Source organism: Leuciscus leuciscus (genome assembly GCF_965113295.1).
Source record: "Leuciscus leuciscus genome assembly, chromosome: 4".
NCBI classification, from domain to species: domain Eukaryota; kingdom Metazoa; phylum Chordata; class Actinopteri; order Cypriniformes; family Leuciscidae; genus Leuciscus; species Leuciscus leuciscus.
The window spans coordinates 7,364,323-7,385,459 of NC_138728.1; the positions used below are offsets into that span (position 1 = coordinate 7,364,323).

Sequence of the window (21,137 nt, forward strand, 5' to 3'; positions counted from 1 at the left end):
ACAAAAGTTGTATTATTATTTTTATTATTTGTAATGTAAGAAGGATGCAGTTTCACGTTTCAATCCAGATTTTCACGCAAGAAAATGTAAACAATGTAAAATGTAACACACACACACACACACACACACACACACACACACACACACACACACACACACACACACACACACACACACACACACACACACACACAGGCCTATATATTATATATGTAATCCATTCAAATATATAGCGTATTTGAAAACATATAAACATATATTAATAAACAGCAAATGTATAATTAAATACGTATAAAAGTATATAGGCCTATATATTGTTTTTGGAACAAAAGTTTGTATATTTTTAATTATACATTTGCTGTATATAGGCTACATATAGATAAAATGTAAATGTACCCTAGATTTTTTCTGTTTTATGTATTTATTTGGACACGTTAATTTACAAATTATTGTAGCCTATATTTTTATTAGAAATATTTGTAGTGAAATAAACAAATACTATTTCTTTCTCATTGACCTGTTTAGAAAGTTTGTTTCAAAAGTTTCGGAGGTGGGTTGAACTATTCCTGCAGCAGGGGCGCGCAATCAGGATTTAGACCGTTTCAGGAAGGAAACCAGAGCCTGGGAAAGGCGCTGCCAACCCCGCTCAAGTAATGGAACACACCCGGAACTTGAGTTCCTTATTGATTCATCTAAAACAATCTTTGGTTTGTACTTGTGTGCAGCAAATGTGCACGAGTGTGTAATGCTGAACTTTAAAGAGCGATAAAACATGTCTGGTGTGGACGTCGCTAAAGAGGAACTTAAGGAGATTGACATATGTGACAACATCTGCTCGGAGGAGGAGAGTGGAGTTTTCGTCAACTCAGGTGCGTCGTACCTTGACGGCTTCTCGGCGCTTCACAAATGGGTTTCAAAGGGACGTTCATTCTCAGATACAAGCTGTGAGTGCGCCAAAACAGCTTCATCATTATCAGTCTCACTGTCCAAGTGCGCAAAAGAGCCTCATGGATCACCAGCTGGAGAGATCCGTATGGAGAGAGGAGGAGGGGGTGGAGGGGGGATTCATGAAGCAGGTGTATATTCGGATGAAGATGATCTGAGAGAGTCCCGGGCATCATCCATAGTGGAGTGTTTGTTAGTGGAGCTCTATGACACGTACAGTAACAGCGTCAGAGGGGTGGACAGCTCGACCGAAGCCTCCAGCTCGGATGCCTTCCTGGGAAGGAGCAACGCTGGCTCCAACTTTCTGCAGGAACTTCAGGAGAAACACACGAGACGCCATCAGATGAAATACCTGACTCAAAAAGGTGAGCATCAATTCCCCTTTCAACTGAAGTCAATTCAATCCTATTTATGTACTGTCATTCATAAACTGCTGGTCATAAATTTGGAGTAATTAAGACTTTTCTGAAGAATCATGTGACTCTGAAGACTGGAGTAATGATGCTGAAAATTCAGCTTTGCATCACAGGAATATATTACATTTTAAATATATATTTCAATACAAAACAGTTATTTAAATTTTAATTATATTTTACTGTTTTTACTGTATTTTTACCTTGGTGAGCATAAGAGACTTCTTTCAAAAACATATAAAACGTAATTATTCCAAACGTTTGACCAGTAAAGTGTATGCCTCATGCATTCCTATTATAATTTATGGATTTTTTCCTTTTTGTTTTTAAATCATGCTTTTAATAAATAAATAGGAATATGAATAAATAAATAAAAAGTTCACTATTTTAACTTTTACATAATTTTTCATATTTAAATTTTTTTATTCGCAGTGCATTTCCATGTACACACAAAAATAGAGTGACATTACTCTTAAGTAATAGTACATGTTATATGATTGGGGTGCTTAAAATGGTTTTAGATTAAATATAGTGTTACAGATACTGTATGAGAACCCAGTTATAATGCCACTCTGAAAGCCAGTTAAATCTTAACCCTTTGTTTGCTGAAGTAATTTAATTGTTGTCTCAGGTGCTCAGGTTCCTTGTTGGCCATAACGACAATTTACATATAAAGGTCTTTTGTAGACTTGTATACACAGTGTTTTGACAATCATAATTATCTTAACCTGTCTACATATGTAGTGTTATTTGCACTCTCACTGCACAATCAAATGAATGCACATCCTTCAGATTTAAACAAGCTTTATTTTGTGCTCAGGTCCGGAGGAGCTGAAGTGGATCGTTCAAGAGGTGAAGTATCGCATCGCTGTCCAGTCGGCCAAACTGGTGCGTCAGGTCAAGAGGAAGGACAGACTCCGGCAGAAGTTTCAGAAGAACTGTGATATAGTCACCGCCTGCCTGCAAGCCGTCTCTCAGAAAAGACGTAATTACAAATCATTCTCTCATTTCCCTCCTCTTGCTGTCATTACTGTTATGAGCAGCAGTATTAAAGGGGCACTATTATGCCCTTTGTCTCTACTATAATAGGTTTTCAAGCTTGATTTTTTACCTCTCTTCCCGGGTCTGTCAGTAACACACTGGGCTGCATTTCTCAAAAGCATCATTAACCAACTATGGTTGCAAGTTCCATCATTACCAGAATAGTCAAACGATTCAGTGTTCCCAAAATCCATAGTTCCAACGAACATTCGCAAACAGCATTGCAGAGTTGTGTGGTTGGACCTACAGATCTCGACCTGCGGTTAGAATCATAGTTTATTGTTAGTATGACATGTGGACTTAAATAGATCATGCTCTTGAGCAAAATAGACATTCTATATCTTTTATTCCAGATACATACAAATTCCATTCTAAGACTTTTAAGCCCGATTTCACAGACAAGGCTTAGATTAAGCTAGGATTAGGCATTAGTTAAATTAGGACATAGCTTTTATAAACGTGCCTTAGAAAAAAAACTTTATAAGTGTGCATCTTGAGACAAAAAAATGGCACTGACATATTTTAAGATATGCCCGTGCAAGTTGCTTTCAGTTAAAACAGCTCAAACATGCATTTTAGTCTGGGACTAAGCTTAAGCCTAGTCTGTGAAACGGGGGTTAGTTTGTCAAGAGAATTAAAGCGCTACACTATTATATTCTAGACTGACAATACGTCTTAGCCTTCAGTGATGCTGGATGTCCGCTATCCTTCAGCTGTTTTAAAAGGATGCGGTGGTGTAACATAGCTTACATATGTAATGGTTGCCGAAAGGCTCAGGCTCACATACTGTATATCGAATGCATTTTTTCTTCACCTTAGTCTGGTTCTCTCTGTTGATATTTTAGAAGACCGCATTCTGAAATATCTTCCCTCTACCACAGGATTGCCTATACAACCTATACACTACCTATACAACTTAATTATTTGCATTAGATTCAAAACACACACTCTGTTCAACATCACTGACAGCTTCAGAGGCGACTCATTCATGCGACGAGTTTATGACACTGACATGCAAATTAGCACCGTAACGTTGTAGTGAGCTCAAATTTATATTTGAATTTTGCTTGCTGATTAGTCATCAATGTGGCCTTGCGTCTCTTAAATGTGTTTTCCTCCATTTTATCTACATGCAGCATGACAAGCCCTGTCAAACAGGTACAGTATGAAATCACATCAAAACTATAGCACTATATGGTTTCCATTATGTCTATTCTTGATTCAAGAGGTGTGACTTTATACAGTAGATACAGTATAGTAGTAGTGAACAGTTATGGATTTTGTTGTATTTGGCATGTTTATTTTTGTAAACATGAGTAACGGTGTTTATCACTGTTGTTTTGTCCCATACACAAAATAAATATATTTGAAATATATTTTCAGTATATATTTTGGAATATATGCAAATATTTGAAATTGGCCCAATAAATATATTTCACACTTAACATCATATATTTTTGTTATATTTCAGAATATATTTCAATGTATTTTTTTCTGTATGGGTCCCCAAAAGTGTCAAAATATATGTGGCATATATTCCAAATACATTGAAATATATTCTGAAATATAACAAAAATATATGATATTATGTGTGAAATATATTTATTGGGCCAATTTCAAATATTTGCATATATTCCAAAATATATACTGAAAATATATTTCAAATATATTTCTTTTGTGTATGGGGTCACTAAATGCATGTCAGGAAAAAATATCCAAATTGCTTATCATCCAATGGAAAATATATACATTTTCCATATCAGGACTATCATTCTTTCTCTCAGAAATGTTTAAACATCTGTTTCGTGTCTCTCTTGTTAGTCACATGAGTTTGGGTAAATCAAGACACTTTTGGACAATCATACAATGTTAAAAATGGTCAAATTTACCTGACTTTCTGTATATTGTATGGATGGAGATACTTCAATTTGGAATATTCTGACACATTGTCGTTTAGCACAAAATAAGAAAGCCTGCTTATTGACTTATTTTTCCTTATATCTCTCTCTCACTTTGTCATGATGTTTTAAATCATTATATTATACAGAACTAACTTTAAATAATTGACTATTTCCTCCAAGTGCCTTAAAGTACAAAATTTCCTTTTTATAATAAACAACAGATCATTGATTCAGATTGGTTGAGCCGTGTTTGAAGCCCTTGTAAATGACTCTACAAACATACACCTGTGTGATCTCATTAAATCAGTATCACTGCTCCACTTAAAGTAAATGATTTAATGCACTAACAGTTTAATAAAAGCAATAAGTCCTGTGAAGCCATGGTCTTCAGTGAATTTATAGCAGCTAAAGGGGATTTTCACCATAAAACCACAAATTATTGGGGATTATTGCTTTAGTAAATCATTCAGATCACTTGAATTCATGACAGTTCAACCATCTTATCCTTATTCTTATCTTGGGATTTGAGCCTGTGGGTCCTAATACTTTTTTGTGTGATTTTTGGATCCAGAGTAATTAAGGAATACCTTGTTCTTAAAGGTTAATGCTAAAGTTGGCAGCATGGCACTAGTCATTCACGTACTGTGCAGGCAATTGTTTTCCTCCGTTTCTCTGGCCCTTCCTCCAGAGCTCCAGCGGTCCCTCCTTCCTCACAACCCTGAATGTGACGCTCATATGTGGGTGTAGACGCGCGCATCACCACGCTATCCCGCCTTTCCCATCCTGCGCGTTCGTTTCGATCACCTTTGATTCTTTTTATGCTATTTATAATTCTTATTCTTAAGGTACATACATGCATCTTCATGTATGAGGATAAATGTGTTCTTCTCCTCTGCTTTATTGATATCATAACGAGCATGATATTTTTAGATGAGATGATTCTCGGGATGAGAGAATCGTTTTGAATGCGCGGTCAAACGGACCTCGTCCTCCCAGCTTTTTTCTCCAGATGAAGCAGGAAAGGTTTGTCTCCTCTAAGAGATCGAGGGTTTGTATGAAACGGCAGAATGCAGCTGGAGGAGTCGGTAATATTATCAGTAATGTGCTGAAGAAACGCAACGGCATCTCTAGAAGAGCGCCGCGTCTGCTCTGCACCCTAGAGCCAGGTGAATACAACATGCTTTAAGGGCATTATTTTTATTCATTTAGTCTATCTTTGCCCTGTGATTATAGATACAACTCTTTATTCCTAAGATGCCCAGTTGTTTTGCACTGGTGCTGATTGCAGAATGGCATTTCTGTGATAATTAGATAATAAGGGCCTTCGCTTTTTTACTAAATACATGTTTTATCAGCTACATTAATACGATTGTGAACTACGGTTAAGTTAACTATATTTGAAATTGAGAAATATTATGGGTTTTAGCTTTGAGGGGTCCTGAAAGTTTGAATAGGCTTATTATGAAATCATTTTATTTAATAAATTTTAGGCTCACTTTTAATTATTATGTAGGCCTATTTATTAATCGATAATTGTTTTGAACGTTTCTAGGGTCAAATTTTTCTTTTTAATGTATTAGATAGTCAGTACATTAAACTGGACATGCTTCTCATGCAGACACATGTGTTGTGCCGAGCATGAGTGCAGTAGGAGGGCTGGAGAGATGATGGTAATCATGTAGGTTAATCCGGAACAGCCTCGGCTGTCGAGTGAAATAGATGCAGAAATGGTGCCACTCCTTTTTATCATTTATACCATTAAACGATGACCGAGATGGACTCAGGTTGGTGGTTTTATTGGTTTTCTTATGCACCGAAAGTAGAAATGCTGCTTCCTATTTCACATCATGTTGGTGAGGTAGAGTTGTTTACTTGCGCGTTTGACAGGATTTAGCATCTTTAGCCATGGCTAATGTGAAGGTTACATCAATTTAAATAATTCGTCGTGTTGTTGTAGCTCTTTAACGCTCAATGTGACTTCTTAACTATGAAAAAAACAGAGTTTATTTCGTCGTAATACAGGATGGTGTCGTGATTCCGGAAGAAACTGTAGGCGGAAGTGAGATTCAGCACCGCTCCGCAGTGGACAGCGTCATTTATCAACTATTCGATATCCAGTGTTTGGTTTCTGCATCGTGGTCGATAATACATTTGTCGTTTCCAGTAATTTCTGTTGCATTTTTATTAGTGTTTGTTCCTGTTTGACAAAGAAGAGTGTAAGGTAGCCTGCCTGCAATAATAATGAGCCATTGAATTAAAACAAACCTTATTTATTATTAATGGGCTAGTGACAAGTGGGGATGATAAAATGACATATTTATTATTTTACAAATATACATTTTAAATATCATGAATTTGAAAACGTGAATATAATGACCAAAACATGCCTCTTTTCTTGCACCTGTTTTTGAGGAGTCCCGATTCAGTTGAATTTAATAATAAATAAATCAATCAATTAGAGAATTGCAACCTATCCTGATATAATTGGGTAATTGATTTAATTATATAAGTTGGTCATTTATTTCAAATTTGAAAATTATTTAATTATTAATATTATTTGTTAACTCAAAATCCACTATAATTAACTTCAGATTATGACATTATCATATTTTTTTATTTCATCCTGAGTGGTGATTACACAAAAACCCTTTATTTATTTGGGAATGAAACACCTGCAGCTACAGAAGAGACGTCTTTATGTGGTCATCTTTGTCTCACTGATTTTCCACCGTTTTGTCTTATTGCAGGGGTGGACACCAGGTTGAAGTTCACTATCGAACCCTCTCTAGGCAAGAACGGCTTTCAACAAGTATGTATTAGATGCCTACTATGGCCCTAAAACCTGAAAACCCTCAAACAGCAATAAACCAACAAATATGTGGTTTGCATGTTGATTGTTTGGGGTCGTTTTACTTTGCAGTGGTACGACGCTCTGAAAGCAGTGGCCAGACTCCCTGTGGGTATTCCCAAAGAGTGGAGGAAGAGGGTAAGTGTGCTGGAAATTTCACTGTTTTCATATCCGTGATATTTGACACACTGTATAATTTGGTTGATTTGATATAGGTATGGCTGACCCTGGCTGACCAGTACCTCCACAGCATCTCCATAGACTGGGAGAAAACCATGAGATTTGCCTTCAACGATCGCAGCAATCCAGATGATGACTCTTTGGGAATCCAAATAGTGAAGGTTCATATTTGAGTTATTTGCAGTTATTTAAAATGTTAAGTCTATATATAACAACATGAGGCAAGCAAACAAATTGTGGCTTTAGAGATATTTAATGGAAGGAAGATAAAAGGTTAAATGGTGAAACAGGATATTTGCTCTTTGCAGTGCGTCAGTAAGAGGATAATGGAGCAGGATGTGTGTTTGAGTGTGTGTAGCGCTGGATGGATGAGAACAGTGAGGCACTTGTGCGCGAGTGAGCAAAGTTCAGTGTGTTTGTGTGCATAGGTAACTCACACTTTGTTTTCCCTTCTCTTCTCATTCAGGACCTGCACAGGACAGGCTGCAGTTCCTACTGTGGCCAGGAGGCGGAGCAGGACCGGGTGGTGCTGAAGCGGGTTCTGCTGGCGTACGCCCGCTGGAACAAGACTGTCGGCTACTGTCAGGGCTTCAATGTTCTGGCTGCCCTCATTCTGGAGGTCACAGAGGGAAACGAAGGAGATGCATTAAAGGTTTACCTAGATGTTCATAAAATTAAAAGTATCACCATTTAATTTGATGAATTCTCTTTTATTATTTTAATTATAATTTAATCGTATTAATTTGTTTATCAGTAATAGTATTTGTTAATTCAAAATCCACTTCAAAAATTAACATGTGCCCCCGTTCAGTTTAAATGAGCATGAGATTTTGGACAGACACGTTTTATAAGCAAGATAAGCTATTATCTTATATAAGCAAAAAGATAAACCTAATTATCCTCTATCGTTCCGTTATAGGTTATGATCTATTTGATTGACAAGGTGCTTCCCGATAGTTACTTCGCCAATAACCTGCGTGCCCTCTCAGTGGACATGGCCGTGTTCAGAGATCTTCTGCGACTGAAGCTTCCAGAACTTTCTCAGCATCTCCAGCACCTCCAGAAAGTAGCCAATCGGGAAGGAGGAGGTATGCAGCAACCCTGTTAATATGTATTGATGCGAAAGACGAATGTTTGTACCAGCTCAGCTGCGTTGTGTTTCAGGCAGCTATGAGCCTCCGCTTACCAACGTCTTCACCATGCAGTGGTTTTTGACCATGTTTGCCACCTGTTTGCCCCATCACAACGTGCTGAAGATCTGGGACTCGGTCTTCTTTGAGGGCTCTGAAATGCTGCTGCGTGTGGCTCTGGCCATCTGGGCCAAACTCGGAGAGTAAGTTCACCTAGGGTTGCTTGCACTGTCGACTAGATTGCAAAGATAATTATTTGCTCATACATTAAAAATGAGATACATTTTCAACCCTCTCAGGCGAATTGAGGAGTGCCAGACTGCTGATGAATTTTATAGCACTATGGGCTGCCTGACACAGGAAATGCTGGAGCACAATCTTATCGACTCCAATGAACTCATGCAGGTAAGACAGAGAATAGAAAAGATCATGAATTTTTCATGATGATAATTATATGTAAACCTTATCATAACAGGTTTAATGTTGCAAAATTGTGTTTGAAAATGGCAAAAGCTTCTTGGAAGTAGTTTATCCAACTGTTTTTTGGGGCTGAATACATGCACTTGTTTTCCTCCTGACAGACGGTCTACTCCATGGCCCCGTTCCCGTTCCCCCAGCTGGCTGAGCTCAGGGAGAAATACACCTACAACATCACCCCGTTCCCTGCCCCGGTCAGAGCGAACAGCAGGTATGAGAGCTGAAGACACTCAACGCCCACAGCACAGATTGCAATCGTGAGAGTTTAGGAGCCATATAAACACGTTAATACGAGCCTGCAGGGTGTTGTTTTATGGCAAGTGTGTATATTGGCATGCAAATATCCAAAGCAAATGTTCTGCCTTATCTTGACAAGGTTTACACTCAGTTTAAAGATAATTTCCGACTTTATTTTTCAAAGAAGAGAGCATTGATGCAATAAAACGATTTTTTTTTATTCGTTTTTTTTCTTTTATACTCTCTAATTTTATTTACCTTATTTTAAATAATTGTATTGTTAAATTAAAGTAATACATTTTATTTATTATTATTATTATTATTTATTTTAATGTTTTTATTTAATGTTTTATTTAAAAAAATGTATTACATTTTTTTAACATTTTTTTTATTTAATATCATAAAAATTATTATATACTTTTTTTACATTCATTATATTTGTCTTTCTTTCTTTTTTTACATTTTATTTAAAACTGTCATTACACTTAATTTTTTTCAGTTTTATGAATTCATTTTTAATTAAATTTTATATTTAATTTTTTTGTTTGTTTTATTTTTTGTTTTATGCATTATTCATGCATTTTATTACTTGTTTGTTTCTTTTTTTGTATTTTATTATTTTATGTTCTATATTTTATTACATTTGTAAAATTTTCAATGGTATTGATTTATTAATTTAATTTAATATTTTATAATTTGTTTTTTTATATTTAGTTTGATGTATTATGCATTTAGTTTTTTCTATTTTATTTTTAAATATTTAATTTCCTTTTTACATTTTATTAATTTATTTTTTACATTTTTATTTTTTATTTCTATTTTATTTCATGCATTATATTTTCTGTATATAAAGTATTTTTGTATTTAATTTTATATTTTTTATATTCTATTTGTTGTTTAATATTTTGTTTCATGCATTATTTATTTTATTATTTATCAGTTTATTTATTTTTCTTCTATTTTATCTTTAAATAATTTCATTAAATTTGTATATATATATATATTTAATATTTTATTTCATACATGATATTATTGTATTATTTTTCCTCTGTACAGTCTGGCACTCCATGGATGGGAGAGTGATGATGATGCTGACATGGATGATGAAGACTCTATTGTCACTGCCCTGGGCTGCCTGGGGCCTCTTGGTGGGCTTCTGGCCCCTGAAATCCAAAGATACCAAAAGCACCTTAAAGGTCTGAATCTGATTATATTTCACATAGATTTAATAGTGTAGCCTGAGGTTACAAACATGATATATGTCTTTCCGAACACAGACTGCCCACATTTATAAAATGCACAAGATGTTTGATTTCTTAATGATTAACGGTTTATGAGTCACTTAAACTATATTGGCTTTGTCAAAGTAAGGGTGATTTCATGGAGTAATGCAAACATAAGCTCACTGAAGCTCTCTCTGCTAACCTAACCTTGGCAAGACTTGAAAATCCTTCTTCCCCAAATGGATTTAATCCTCGATGCATTTGTCAGTTCTTGTTGAATCTGAGGTGGGTCGAGTCTTTCAAGCTGTCTTTAATTACGGCCTTCAGTTCCAGTGCAACTAAATAAATGGAAGGTTTGGAAAGGAGCCGACGCAGCCGTTACTCTGTAAAATGTATCACAAATATTCTTGCACTCTACACATTATTATTTACGATGTTTGCTTTCTGTTTTAATCTGCTCTGCAGATCAGAGAGCAGATCAGAGCTCTCAGGGCAGTAACATGGCCGAGCTCAGTCCCGGGGCGGTGGGCGCGGGACGGGCCGAGCATCAAGCGGCCATCAACAGCATGATGCTGGAGCGCATGAGCACTGACATCAGCGCGCTGAAGAAACAGTACTCCCGCATCAAACAAAAACAACAGCAGCAAGCCGGGCTACTTTACATCCATACAGGTAGCAGGATCAAATAAAGAATAGAAAAAAAATGTTTTACTGTCGAAGATGAGTTCAGGAAGTGACAGAGGGGATGTGAAGTGTTAGTCAGTATACTGTGACATTTTTCCCAGGACCTCCAGTGGAAGCTGAAACTATTGAACATCATCAATCCAGTAAACAGCAGAACCAACACACTGGTATTGATCTTAATGTGTCAACTATGGCTTTATTATACTGTAGATATATGGTGCTGTAGATCGGTGTTGATCGGTGTTGGGTCTGCTGGTGTATAATGCAATGAATTGCAATTTGGCATTTTGGTGATGGCTGAACTGATTAATCAAGGTGTTTTCTACATATTTTCTTTTCAGGGGATTGGTATAATTATGCTAAAGATGGTTAATTACCTTTTTTCCATTCATTAAAATATTGGAAGATGTAATTTTGTAATAGCACCATTACAGAGCATAATGGAGACTTGAAACCGTGGAATCATAATAGGTCATATTAATTTTCACAATGCACTATCTTCTTTTTTGCACAATTCATCACTGCACACTATATATATTTGTAACATTATTTATATATATATATATATATATATATATATATATATATATATTTATATTATTATTATTTTTATTTTTTATTTTTTTCCGCTGACATCACAAAGCCCCATTCTGTTTTCACCTTGAATATCCCGTTTAAAGCCGGGTTCACGCTATATGATTTGGCAAATTTTGAGAATCCTAAAAGATTCCTCTGAACCTAGGCTAAAATCTGAAGTCTTTGATCACTTGACATGTTCACTGAAAGCTGATTAATGACCATTGTGATCAAACTTTACCTCTGATGAATTTGTGTCAGAAGTTTGGATTGATGATGTCAAACTCCGGATGAGTCTTCTTGTGTAAGTCCGTTTTTGACTCTGACACGAATGGCAACTGAGATCCTACTGTGTGACATGGCTCACTGCGTTTGTACAGTCTGACGAGCATAAATCGTGCAGTGTGCACCCGGCTTAACTCAGAAATATGTTATATTACAGAAGTAAAATCGGAAACACGATTTCATGTTGAGACTGACAGTCTGTTTGCAATTACTGCTGTTTTCTCACTCTTTGTTATTGATTTTTTTCACAGACAAGTGTCCAGCCACCAGTATCCTTGCCTCCCAAATTGGTCCCTCCCCTGTGGTCAACCACCTTCTCTTGGGCAGGAAGCCCAGACCCGCTCAGCGATCCTCAAAGAATTGTATCATCCATAACGGTGGAGTTCCCCAAGCCCACTCCACCCCCAGCCAGGATCAGATGATGCAGCCAAGACATCATTCCCCGTGGCGAACACATGTGCGCGCGCACCGCAGGAACATCGCCAGGGCGCGGGCACAGCTCGGCTTTGATGATTCTCTGGAGATAGAAGACGATCAAACTGACACCAGCAAAACGGAAGAAGCATCTGAAGATGGAGAGGAGAGAAGACTTGAGGAGGACAAAGAGGATGAAGACCAAGAGAAGTTGGAGGATGAAGACCAAGAGAAGTTGGAGGATGAAGACCAAGAGAAGTTGGAGGACGAAGACCAAGAGAAGTTGGAGGATGAAGAGCAAGAGAAGTTGGAGGATGAAGAGCAAGAGAAGTTGAAGGATGAAGAGCAAGAGAGGTTGGCGGCTGGAAGCTCAGATGTCTCTCAGCAAGATCTCAGCGATGGAGAAGGAGAGGGACTCCAGCAGATCGACAACCGGCTGTCTTCTCTGGAACTGGAACCAGAACCAGCTTCTGATCCACCTACACCAACTCCAGAACCGCAGCCGGAGCCCACGACCCCAGCTCAGCTCCCATCCACCCGCCGTCCCGGTTCAGACTCTTCCAGCTCAGAAAGTGGAAGCTCCCTCAGAAGAAGCCCATCAACGCTGGCAGGAGAACCTCCGAAACCTCAGCAGATCTTCTCTCCGTTCCCCTGCATCAAAACCCCTCGCAAGTCCATTGCTGCAAGAAACTTGGGCCTCTACGGCCCGACTGCCAGAACTCCAAACGTGCACTTTCCCCAGATGAGCAGAAGCATGAACTGTGTAGGAAGCACCACGAAGCGCCGATGATGAGTTGTCGACCACAGACGAGCACGAGATGTTTGGGTTCAAAACTCCCGAACAACCATGAAAGCACATGCATTCTGAACTCAAGTATGCTTCCAGATACTCCAAAACATGCCATGCAACATGCCATCTACATTTAGGAACCATATTGGATAATTTAATCCTCCTATGAAGTTGATCATATGAATTTATGAATGTATTGTTTTGTTTTTTTAAATGAGATCCTACCAAAACATCTGGGAATAATGCCCGGCAGACACGATCGGATGATGGTTCCACAAGCTCTTTCTGCATGTTCAGGTCACCAGTATTCGCTACAATGCACTATGTATGTTTACTCATATGCTCCAAAGCTTGGAAAATCACAATCACATTTATGTAAAACATCTCATGTTAAATGATTGTGGGAAATACTACAGTTCTGCATTTTTCAGTTTTCAATCTGTGACTTCACAATCAAGCCAAACCGTTATCTCTTCACATCTCTTGATTTTTCCTTCAGTAAATTATCCATTTGTCATCTGAATAATACATGTTATTGTCATTTAGTTTTTCTCTTTTTGGATGCTCTTGTTCTAAACGCTCCTGCGACTGAATGTTTCTCTTTATCAACCTTTGATGCTTATGAGTAGTGAAGGATCACAGAAGTGAAGGATCACGCCCCAGAGAATAAAATACATGCAAGTATGGAAAAAAACAACTTTTCAGTTTCTACTTATTTCTCTTTCCTCTCCATTAAGTAATTTGCTTTTGCTTAGGTTTACAACGACACCTATTAGGAATGTAAAACTTAACTAAAACCACCAATATCTCACATTGACATTAAGTCTCTTCTGAGCCTAGTAGAGATTGTACCCTGGTTAAATTGTAATGTAACATCAATGGTCATTTACAGTTTTTTCATTATTTGCTTTGGTACTGTTTTCACAAGTAAGTTGTACATTCTGAAAACTCTTATGCTATTATCACAACAGATCATCAAAAGTGCACTTTTTTCAAACATTTCAGCATGTTCTCAATTGTGTGAGTACAAGACGCAAAATCACAAAGTATCCTTTTCACTTTTAACTAAATGTTTCATTTACTGTAACTGCCTTTCATAAAGCTCTTACTATCAAACTTTTAATTTGCATCTATTCTTGTTCAGTTTAATTTATACATTTGTCTATTATTTTAATCCAACTGATATTAATGGTTAATTAGTGAATAATTTGGTACACCTATAGATTTCTATAGATATTGATTCTATAGACAGTTTCTTTATAACTTGTGTGCAATTTCGGATATGTATAAGCAAGTGGAATGATTTTTTTTTACATAAGTGATTTATAGATAATAACCACCACTATGTTCAACGTGTGTGTGTGTGTGTGTGTGTGTGTGTGTGTGTGTGTGTGTGTGTGTGTGTGTGTGTGTGTGTGTGTGTGTGTGTGTGTGTGTGTGTGTGTGTGTGTGAGAGAGAGAGAGAGAGAGAGAGATTTGTGAACATATAGCAGGATAGAGTATAAGGGAGAGGAAACAGTCAATGACTGTGTATCAGATCAGATTGATCCGAGATGCATCAGTAGAGGGAAAAGAGATGGCATCAAACACAGCATTTTTCATTACAGCACGGAGCAGATTCCCATGGTAGAGATCTGTAAAGGTCGCCTACAGTATAGATTCAGTCATATGGTATACAGTGAGAACATTTACTGTATTGCCAGCAAACTGTTCTAGCAGAACCTCATGGCAGTTTCAAAACTTCATCAAACTATTTGATAACACGCTAGATAGATACTTTTACAAACATGGATTCAATTACAGAAGTTAGGTAATGTAAGTGTATTTTCCAATGTGGCAACTGTAGTCTGTATTACTGTAATTATTTCAGCAACAAGGGTGATTTGAAACATGTATCTTGCATTGTTTCTGTTTGCTGTTTAATGAACTGATTGGTAAAAGTACTAAATTGAAAGAAGATCATACTGTTGTGTTTCGGTGATTAAACTAAATGTCCTCATTACATATTACAATAATCTTGTGTTTGAAACAATGATTATGTGGATTGAAATATGTTTAACTACTGTAATGAAAACATGGGATCCATTTTTGAAAATAACCAGCTGTGTTTCAAGTGATATCAGTTTGGATTTTTGTACTAAGAGTTTTGAAAATGTACATCTTACTAGTGAAAATAGTAGGCCTACCAAAGCGAATAAACAAACTGTAATCTGGCATCTCTACCATTCTTGCCTCATGAATAATTGAAATGTAAAATGCTATTAATGCCTTACAGGGTCTGGCTCAACATGGTGCTTAAAAGTTATAGAGTGCTGCGTAACACGAGAATGAACCTCATTGGTTCTTGCGGAAGCTCAAACGTGCAGCGTAACACGAGGATGAACCTCATTGGTTCTCCCACGTCAAGCGAACTTGCTTGAGCTTCTGTTTACCACAACTGATGTGTGAGTGAGTTGATGAAAGTTTATATGTGAATAAAAGCCTAAATTCATTCATATAAAGTGATCAAGTCTCTTCAGAAATGTTGGCCAAAACCGCTCAATTGATATGGATTAGTTTTACTACCTCTTTATGAAATTTTTAAGCGTCAAAGTGTCAGTTCCGTTGCTGTCTATGGAGGGACAGAAATATATCAGATTTCATGAAAAAAATCGTTATTTGAGTTCCGAAGATGAACGAAAGTCTTACGGGTTTGGAACGACATGAGGGTGAGTAATTAATGACATAGTTTTCATTTTTGGGTGAACTAACCCTCTAAGAAATCCACCTTGGTTGATATACAACGACATTCACACATTCTTTATTGTGGCAACAGGTCCTAATGCTTTCAGGGGCTGCTGTATGAAGTCATGAACCCATACCTGCAGAAGTCCGTCATATAAAGGTAAGTACCCACTCGATTGTTTATATCAGAGCTAAGGCGGCCATTGTGTTCCTTTCTCTTTCTTCTTTTCATTGTAAATGCTTCAGACAATACATTCAGCAGTATTTCTACATGTGAGCAAGCAAAAAGCTAGAGAATTTTTCTGACTGAGCTTTTAATAGTTATTATAATGTCGACAACAGCAGAGCTGTTATTTTACGTCATTCCATTTTGTTTTATATATTTTTTAAATGACTGAACACTAGATGTCGCTGTTGTTCTAGTTTTACCTCTCACATGCCCTTCTGCTGTTTAGGAGCTGATTGTGACAAGAATTGTCCTATTATGCAAAAAACTTTTTGAAAGCGTATTTACATTTTTTTTTTGTTAAAATTTGATATAAACATGATATAAATAGGCTAGAAATCACAATCACATTATTTCTCCACATAAGTGAAGCTCACGTTTGAAAAGATGACAAACCCTTTCTTTGTTTTTAACCCTCTTTGACAAAATGATCTGGGAAATATCATGCTGAGCTGATAACATCGTTGTAATTAGGGTTATGAATTTAGATTGTCATAGATGTGCCATCGTCATGATCACCATGGTCTCCTCTTCCACACAGAGATGTTATTGAGGTGACTGAGTTTTATTGTGGTGTTCAGCAGGCGCCAATGTCAATTGACAGCATCTCATAATTGATCTATAAAACATCATACTGTTCATAAATCGTTATGAGGAGAGATTTTTCCTTGACACATGCTGATATGAAGATGCAGTGTTTTGGAAAATTACCACAATAATCAAACAGTCCTTAAAACTCCTTCAACTCCAGTTTATGTTTAATGTCTCCCAAAGACGTAAATAAACCCTGAGTGTCAGTTGTGGAATATTTATGCATCTCTGCGACCTTGAGAAAATGCTGGATGCAGATTTCCCAAAGGATTCTGGGATGGTCTGAATTTAGTGTACTGATCGAATGGGCAGACGATCCTGTTGAGACTGGCAAGGTGCCCAGTTCTGCTTATATTTACTCAACGTATGTATGATTTCCTTAGGGGCCAATTTGTCTCTAAAGCAAAGGACAAGCAATTCACATTCGAATAATGCGATTGACTGAGTTTGTTTTTCTGGTCTCCTAGGTGTTGTTTTGAAGCTGGCAGGGGACAAAAATCAATCTGATTCAAATGAATATTCAAATTTCTTAGTAAAAAAACACCTGATTATCATGTTCTCTTGCATGGTTTGGAAATGTTTCTTGTATTTTAATGGAAGCTAGAACATCTGACCATCAGTACAAAGAGTCAAATAATCAGTCACATAATTTTACTTAAGATTAGTGACATATTAGAAATAGGACAGAATCTTCAGTGTATATTTATAGGATTTTTTAAAGCCTAAAAAGTTATTTAATCTTTGATTATAAAAAATAAATAAAAAAAGTTTAAAAGTAATTTAAAGGTTGGCTACAGAATTAACAACATTTAAATAATACATTATCAATATTTCTTCCAAAACATGTTTTTGTCTTACCCTGATTCACAAGACTATTATATTACAAGCGTTTATATTTTAGACCTTTTGCGGGAAATTACATACATCACTCGCCCGGGCGTGTATCGTGACTCTCGTCATTTCTGTAAATAGAGAAAAGTTGATGCGTGTATGATGTGTGAGTAGTATAGTTTAGGTTAGTAGTTAGGTTGTCACAACGAGCCAGAAAGGTTTATATGGAGCAGCTAAATCTAAAACCTCTGGGGAATCACCCGTTTAAAACAAACGCAGAACAGAGGAGAGTCTGATGGTTAAATGAGAACGTGACAGAGCTTGTAATAAAACAAGAATCAACATTGGCTTGGCTTTTCGGAGATGACAAGGACTGAGGGATTTGAAATGTTGTAAAAAGTGACACGAGATGGCGTTTATATTAATTAACAGGTGAGTAAGGTATTTTATTGAACAGATAAATTGCCATATATAGCTGTGAAGCATTATCTATTTGTGAATGGCCATATTCATCCGCACAGTCACGCAGAGCCGAAGCACAACCAAAACAATGTTCTTCCGCAAAATGCATGCGGTTTTGTTTAACCGCTATAGAGGGCCAAAAGTTACATGGTGTACCTTTAACAATAATTAAATGATTAAAAAAAAGAAATAAGTGCAATAAAAAAGAGAAAGCAATGCCACTGTGTAAAATATATATAAAAATAATAATTAAATGCCATTATGATGCAGTGTAACAGTTGTGTTTCAGGTTTGTTAGAAGTTCCTGTGGAAAACCCCATTTATATTCCACCCAGTGACCAAGTAATGACTTTATTCAGAAGCAGAGATGCTTCCGTTTCTCTCTAATTAACTGTCCGAGTGATGGCCACAGTAATCCCTCAATCCTGTGTCCGTCGGTTCAGACATGGATTATTTATCTGTCCCGGTCATACAGGAGCAGGGACTACATGCGTGAATCCCCACACTGACGTCCCCTTCCGCCCTGATCCTGCACAACTGCGCCATAATCTACACGTTATAATCCATGCATGCATGACGGGGCGTAATCACACTTCCTCTGCGTTTCCGGCAGGATTACTCTGTGAGGAAGCGGAGGCTTACACAATCTGTGTGTGTATGTGTGTGAAAGTTGAGCAGATGTGCAAAGAAAGATGTGCAAGAGAGTTCAAAGCCCCAATAAAATGTATTGACAAGCAACAATTTGTTTCCTGTTGAAACTGGAAATTTGAGAAGGATCATTTCGAAAGCCTCGTCACAGGCAGGAAGCGTGATTGATTTGCTACTTGCTTTCCTAGTCAAAAGCAGTTAGAATTAGATAAGTATTTTCAGTCCATTTGGTTTAGAAAATACATTTTAAATGCATATATTTGAAAGAAGCCATATTATGCTCTTTTACAAAGTCTTGATTTTGTTTATGGGGTCTAGAATATCTTTTTAAGTTTGAATGCTCAAAAAAGCTTATTTTTCACATATTTTACATTATTGCAGTACCTCTATTCCCAGCCTGTCTGTAATGCTCTGTTAATGCTGCCTTCATATGCTATCATAATTATCATAAATACTAGTTTCCTAGTCAAAAATTGGACATGAACACCCTCTCAAGTAGTATTTACTGGGAAGCTTGTGGATAATTTTGAGACCCGAGTTCGGCTGGCCATAATCTTTAAGCCTGGTGGAGGGGAGAACGATTACTGCTGTGACTGGTATACTTTATTAGTTTTTTCGACAACAGCTACATCACCTTGTCTTGTCATTAAAGACGCACACATTTACATATATGAATATTCATTTGAAGTGTATTGTATGTTTTATTCACAGTGAAAATAGCCTGTATTTGATGAAGTTCCAGAGTCTAGATAGCACAGTGAATGTTTATATGGTTGTCAACGAATGTGACGCTTCATTTTATTCAAAATATATTAACATTTTGGCTTTAATAAGATTTCGTCAAGGAAACAAGGAAGACGAAACATGGTGCCCTCTTTGACAACAAAGCACTTTAACGCGACAAGCTCGTAATCACGACTTCAAAAGTTGGAAGTAGGAAATTTATGATAGCATGTGAAGGCAGCATTAGTTCCTGTCTCTATGAAGTCCCTCCTTTCGTACAGTGTGTTCTGATTGGTCAGCTGGACTAGTGTGTTGTGACTGGTCAACCAGAAATCTCACGATCAGTTGAGGGAGTTCAGAAACCACTCCATTGGAGTGACTTTGTGTTTTTGACTTTGCAGACCTTTTTCATGCTCAAACAGCAACATTACAAACTAAAGAAAGTTGAACAAGTAAAAAAGCATAATAGGTCCTTTATTAAAGGTACAATATGTAAGAATTTTGTATCAAAATATCCCAAAACCACTTGCACAGTGTTATATATTTCTTTCAATTGTGTACTTACATTATCCTAAATGTTTCCAAGAATTTGTACATTCAGAGAAATTCACAAATTTAAATAGTGCCGGTCACTTGTCGCCTGTCAATGACGTAATATCTGCGTTATCCCTGGTTTCCGCGTATGGTTTCCGTTTGTACTGCCATAGAAACTATGGCAACAGATGTGGACAAATGCGTAATGTTTAGCGGCATGCTGTTGCTGTTTCGTTCAAACATTATGGATCATGGCAAGCAGACTTTGGGACAAAAGGAGAAATAAAACGAGGATCAGTATCAGCGTGGCGTTTTCGAGATGCCGAGAGTTCCATGTCCGCGACTAACTTCGACTTGACAGAGACGCCACTCTTGCATGCACTTTATTAGACAGGTGAGCAAATGTACATAAAACTAATCAATGTTATATAGCTCAACATGATGAAATGTTGATATATGATCAGTATGTTATTCTAATGTTGATCTAGCTTACTGCTGGTCATAGCCAACAAACTAACACATAGAACAACATAACGAAGTTTAAACACACTCATGTGTGCTGTTTAGTATGATAGTGTAACGTTAGACCAAGTGAAACAGTGCAGCGTTAACTCACAAGTTTCATTCATCAAATAAACTGACCTGTATGAAAAAAACTAAAACATATTGGAGCTTTAAATTGATTTTGTTAACTTGGTAGTTCTTGAAATCTTTTCGCTTTGAGTGAACTCTGGACTTTTTCTGGTCTGCGTGTTGATTGGTCAGTGATGCTGAATTGCCTTTCTCGCTTTCACTCGCTCAATTTCTGATTCATTAACGTTCTCTTTGTATAACAGAAGTTGCATGTCACTCAGCGACACAAACACAATCATAACATGTCAATGTAAAGAGCAGACAAGTGCAGACAGGGTTGTTCTCTGGGGTAATAATAACTATAATCAAGAGGACGTGCCCACTCACTGAGTCATCTACAGGAAAGGTCAAATACACATTAAGAGCTTCACCCATGCATTCAGCAAACGGAAATTTAATAGTCTGATAAAAATCAATTATTAAAAGGTCAGTTGGCATGTGACCTGCAAAAAGTTTTTTTTTTTTTTTTTGGCTAAAATAGTTCTTACGTTTGCACTTGTACACATACTGTTCGTCCCTACGGGCTCATAAACAAAGCATGGGAACTCATGCAGACTATGTATTTGATTAATGGTTTCATTGTGAATTTTGTCCCATGTGCTTAGCCACACAAAGCACGTA

General features: G+C 37.0%; 1 protein-coding gene across 5 annotated transcripts; it reads left to right on the plus strand.

Annotated features, from left to right (window-relative positions):
• Positions 1-592: 592 nt before the first annotated feature.
• tbc1d30 (TBC1 domain family, member 30) lies at positions 593-14,503 on the plus strand. Of its 5 annotated transcripts, XM_082166891.1 has the most exons (15): positions 593-1,310; positions 2,179-2,343; positions 7,048-7,109; positions 7,221-7,286; positions 7,364-7,489; positions 7,795-7,980; positions 8,248-8,416; positions 8,493-8,661; positions 8,758-8,863; positions 9,040-9,146; positions 10,229-10,368; positions 10,861-11,067; positions 11,181-11,246; positions 12,192-12,612; positions 12,709-14,503. In XM_082166891.1, the coding sequence occupies exons 1-15, from the start codon at positions 773-775 to the stop codon at positions 13,142-13,144; spliced, it is 2,964 nt and encodes a 987-aa protein (XP_082023017.1). In that variant the 5' UTR covers positions 593-772; the 3' UTR covers positions 13,145-14,503. The 5 variants fall into 5 exon arrangements, with proteins under 5 accessions (XP_082023017.1, XP_082023015.1, XP_082023016.1 ...); XM_082166889.1 differs by having other exon boundaries at positions 594-1,310; positions 12,192-14,502; XM_082166890.1 differs by lacking the exon at positions 11,181-11,246 and having other exon boundaries at positions 594-1,310; positions 12,192-14,502.
• The last annotated feature ends 6,634 nt before the right edge of the window (positions 14,504-21,137 follow it).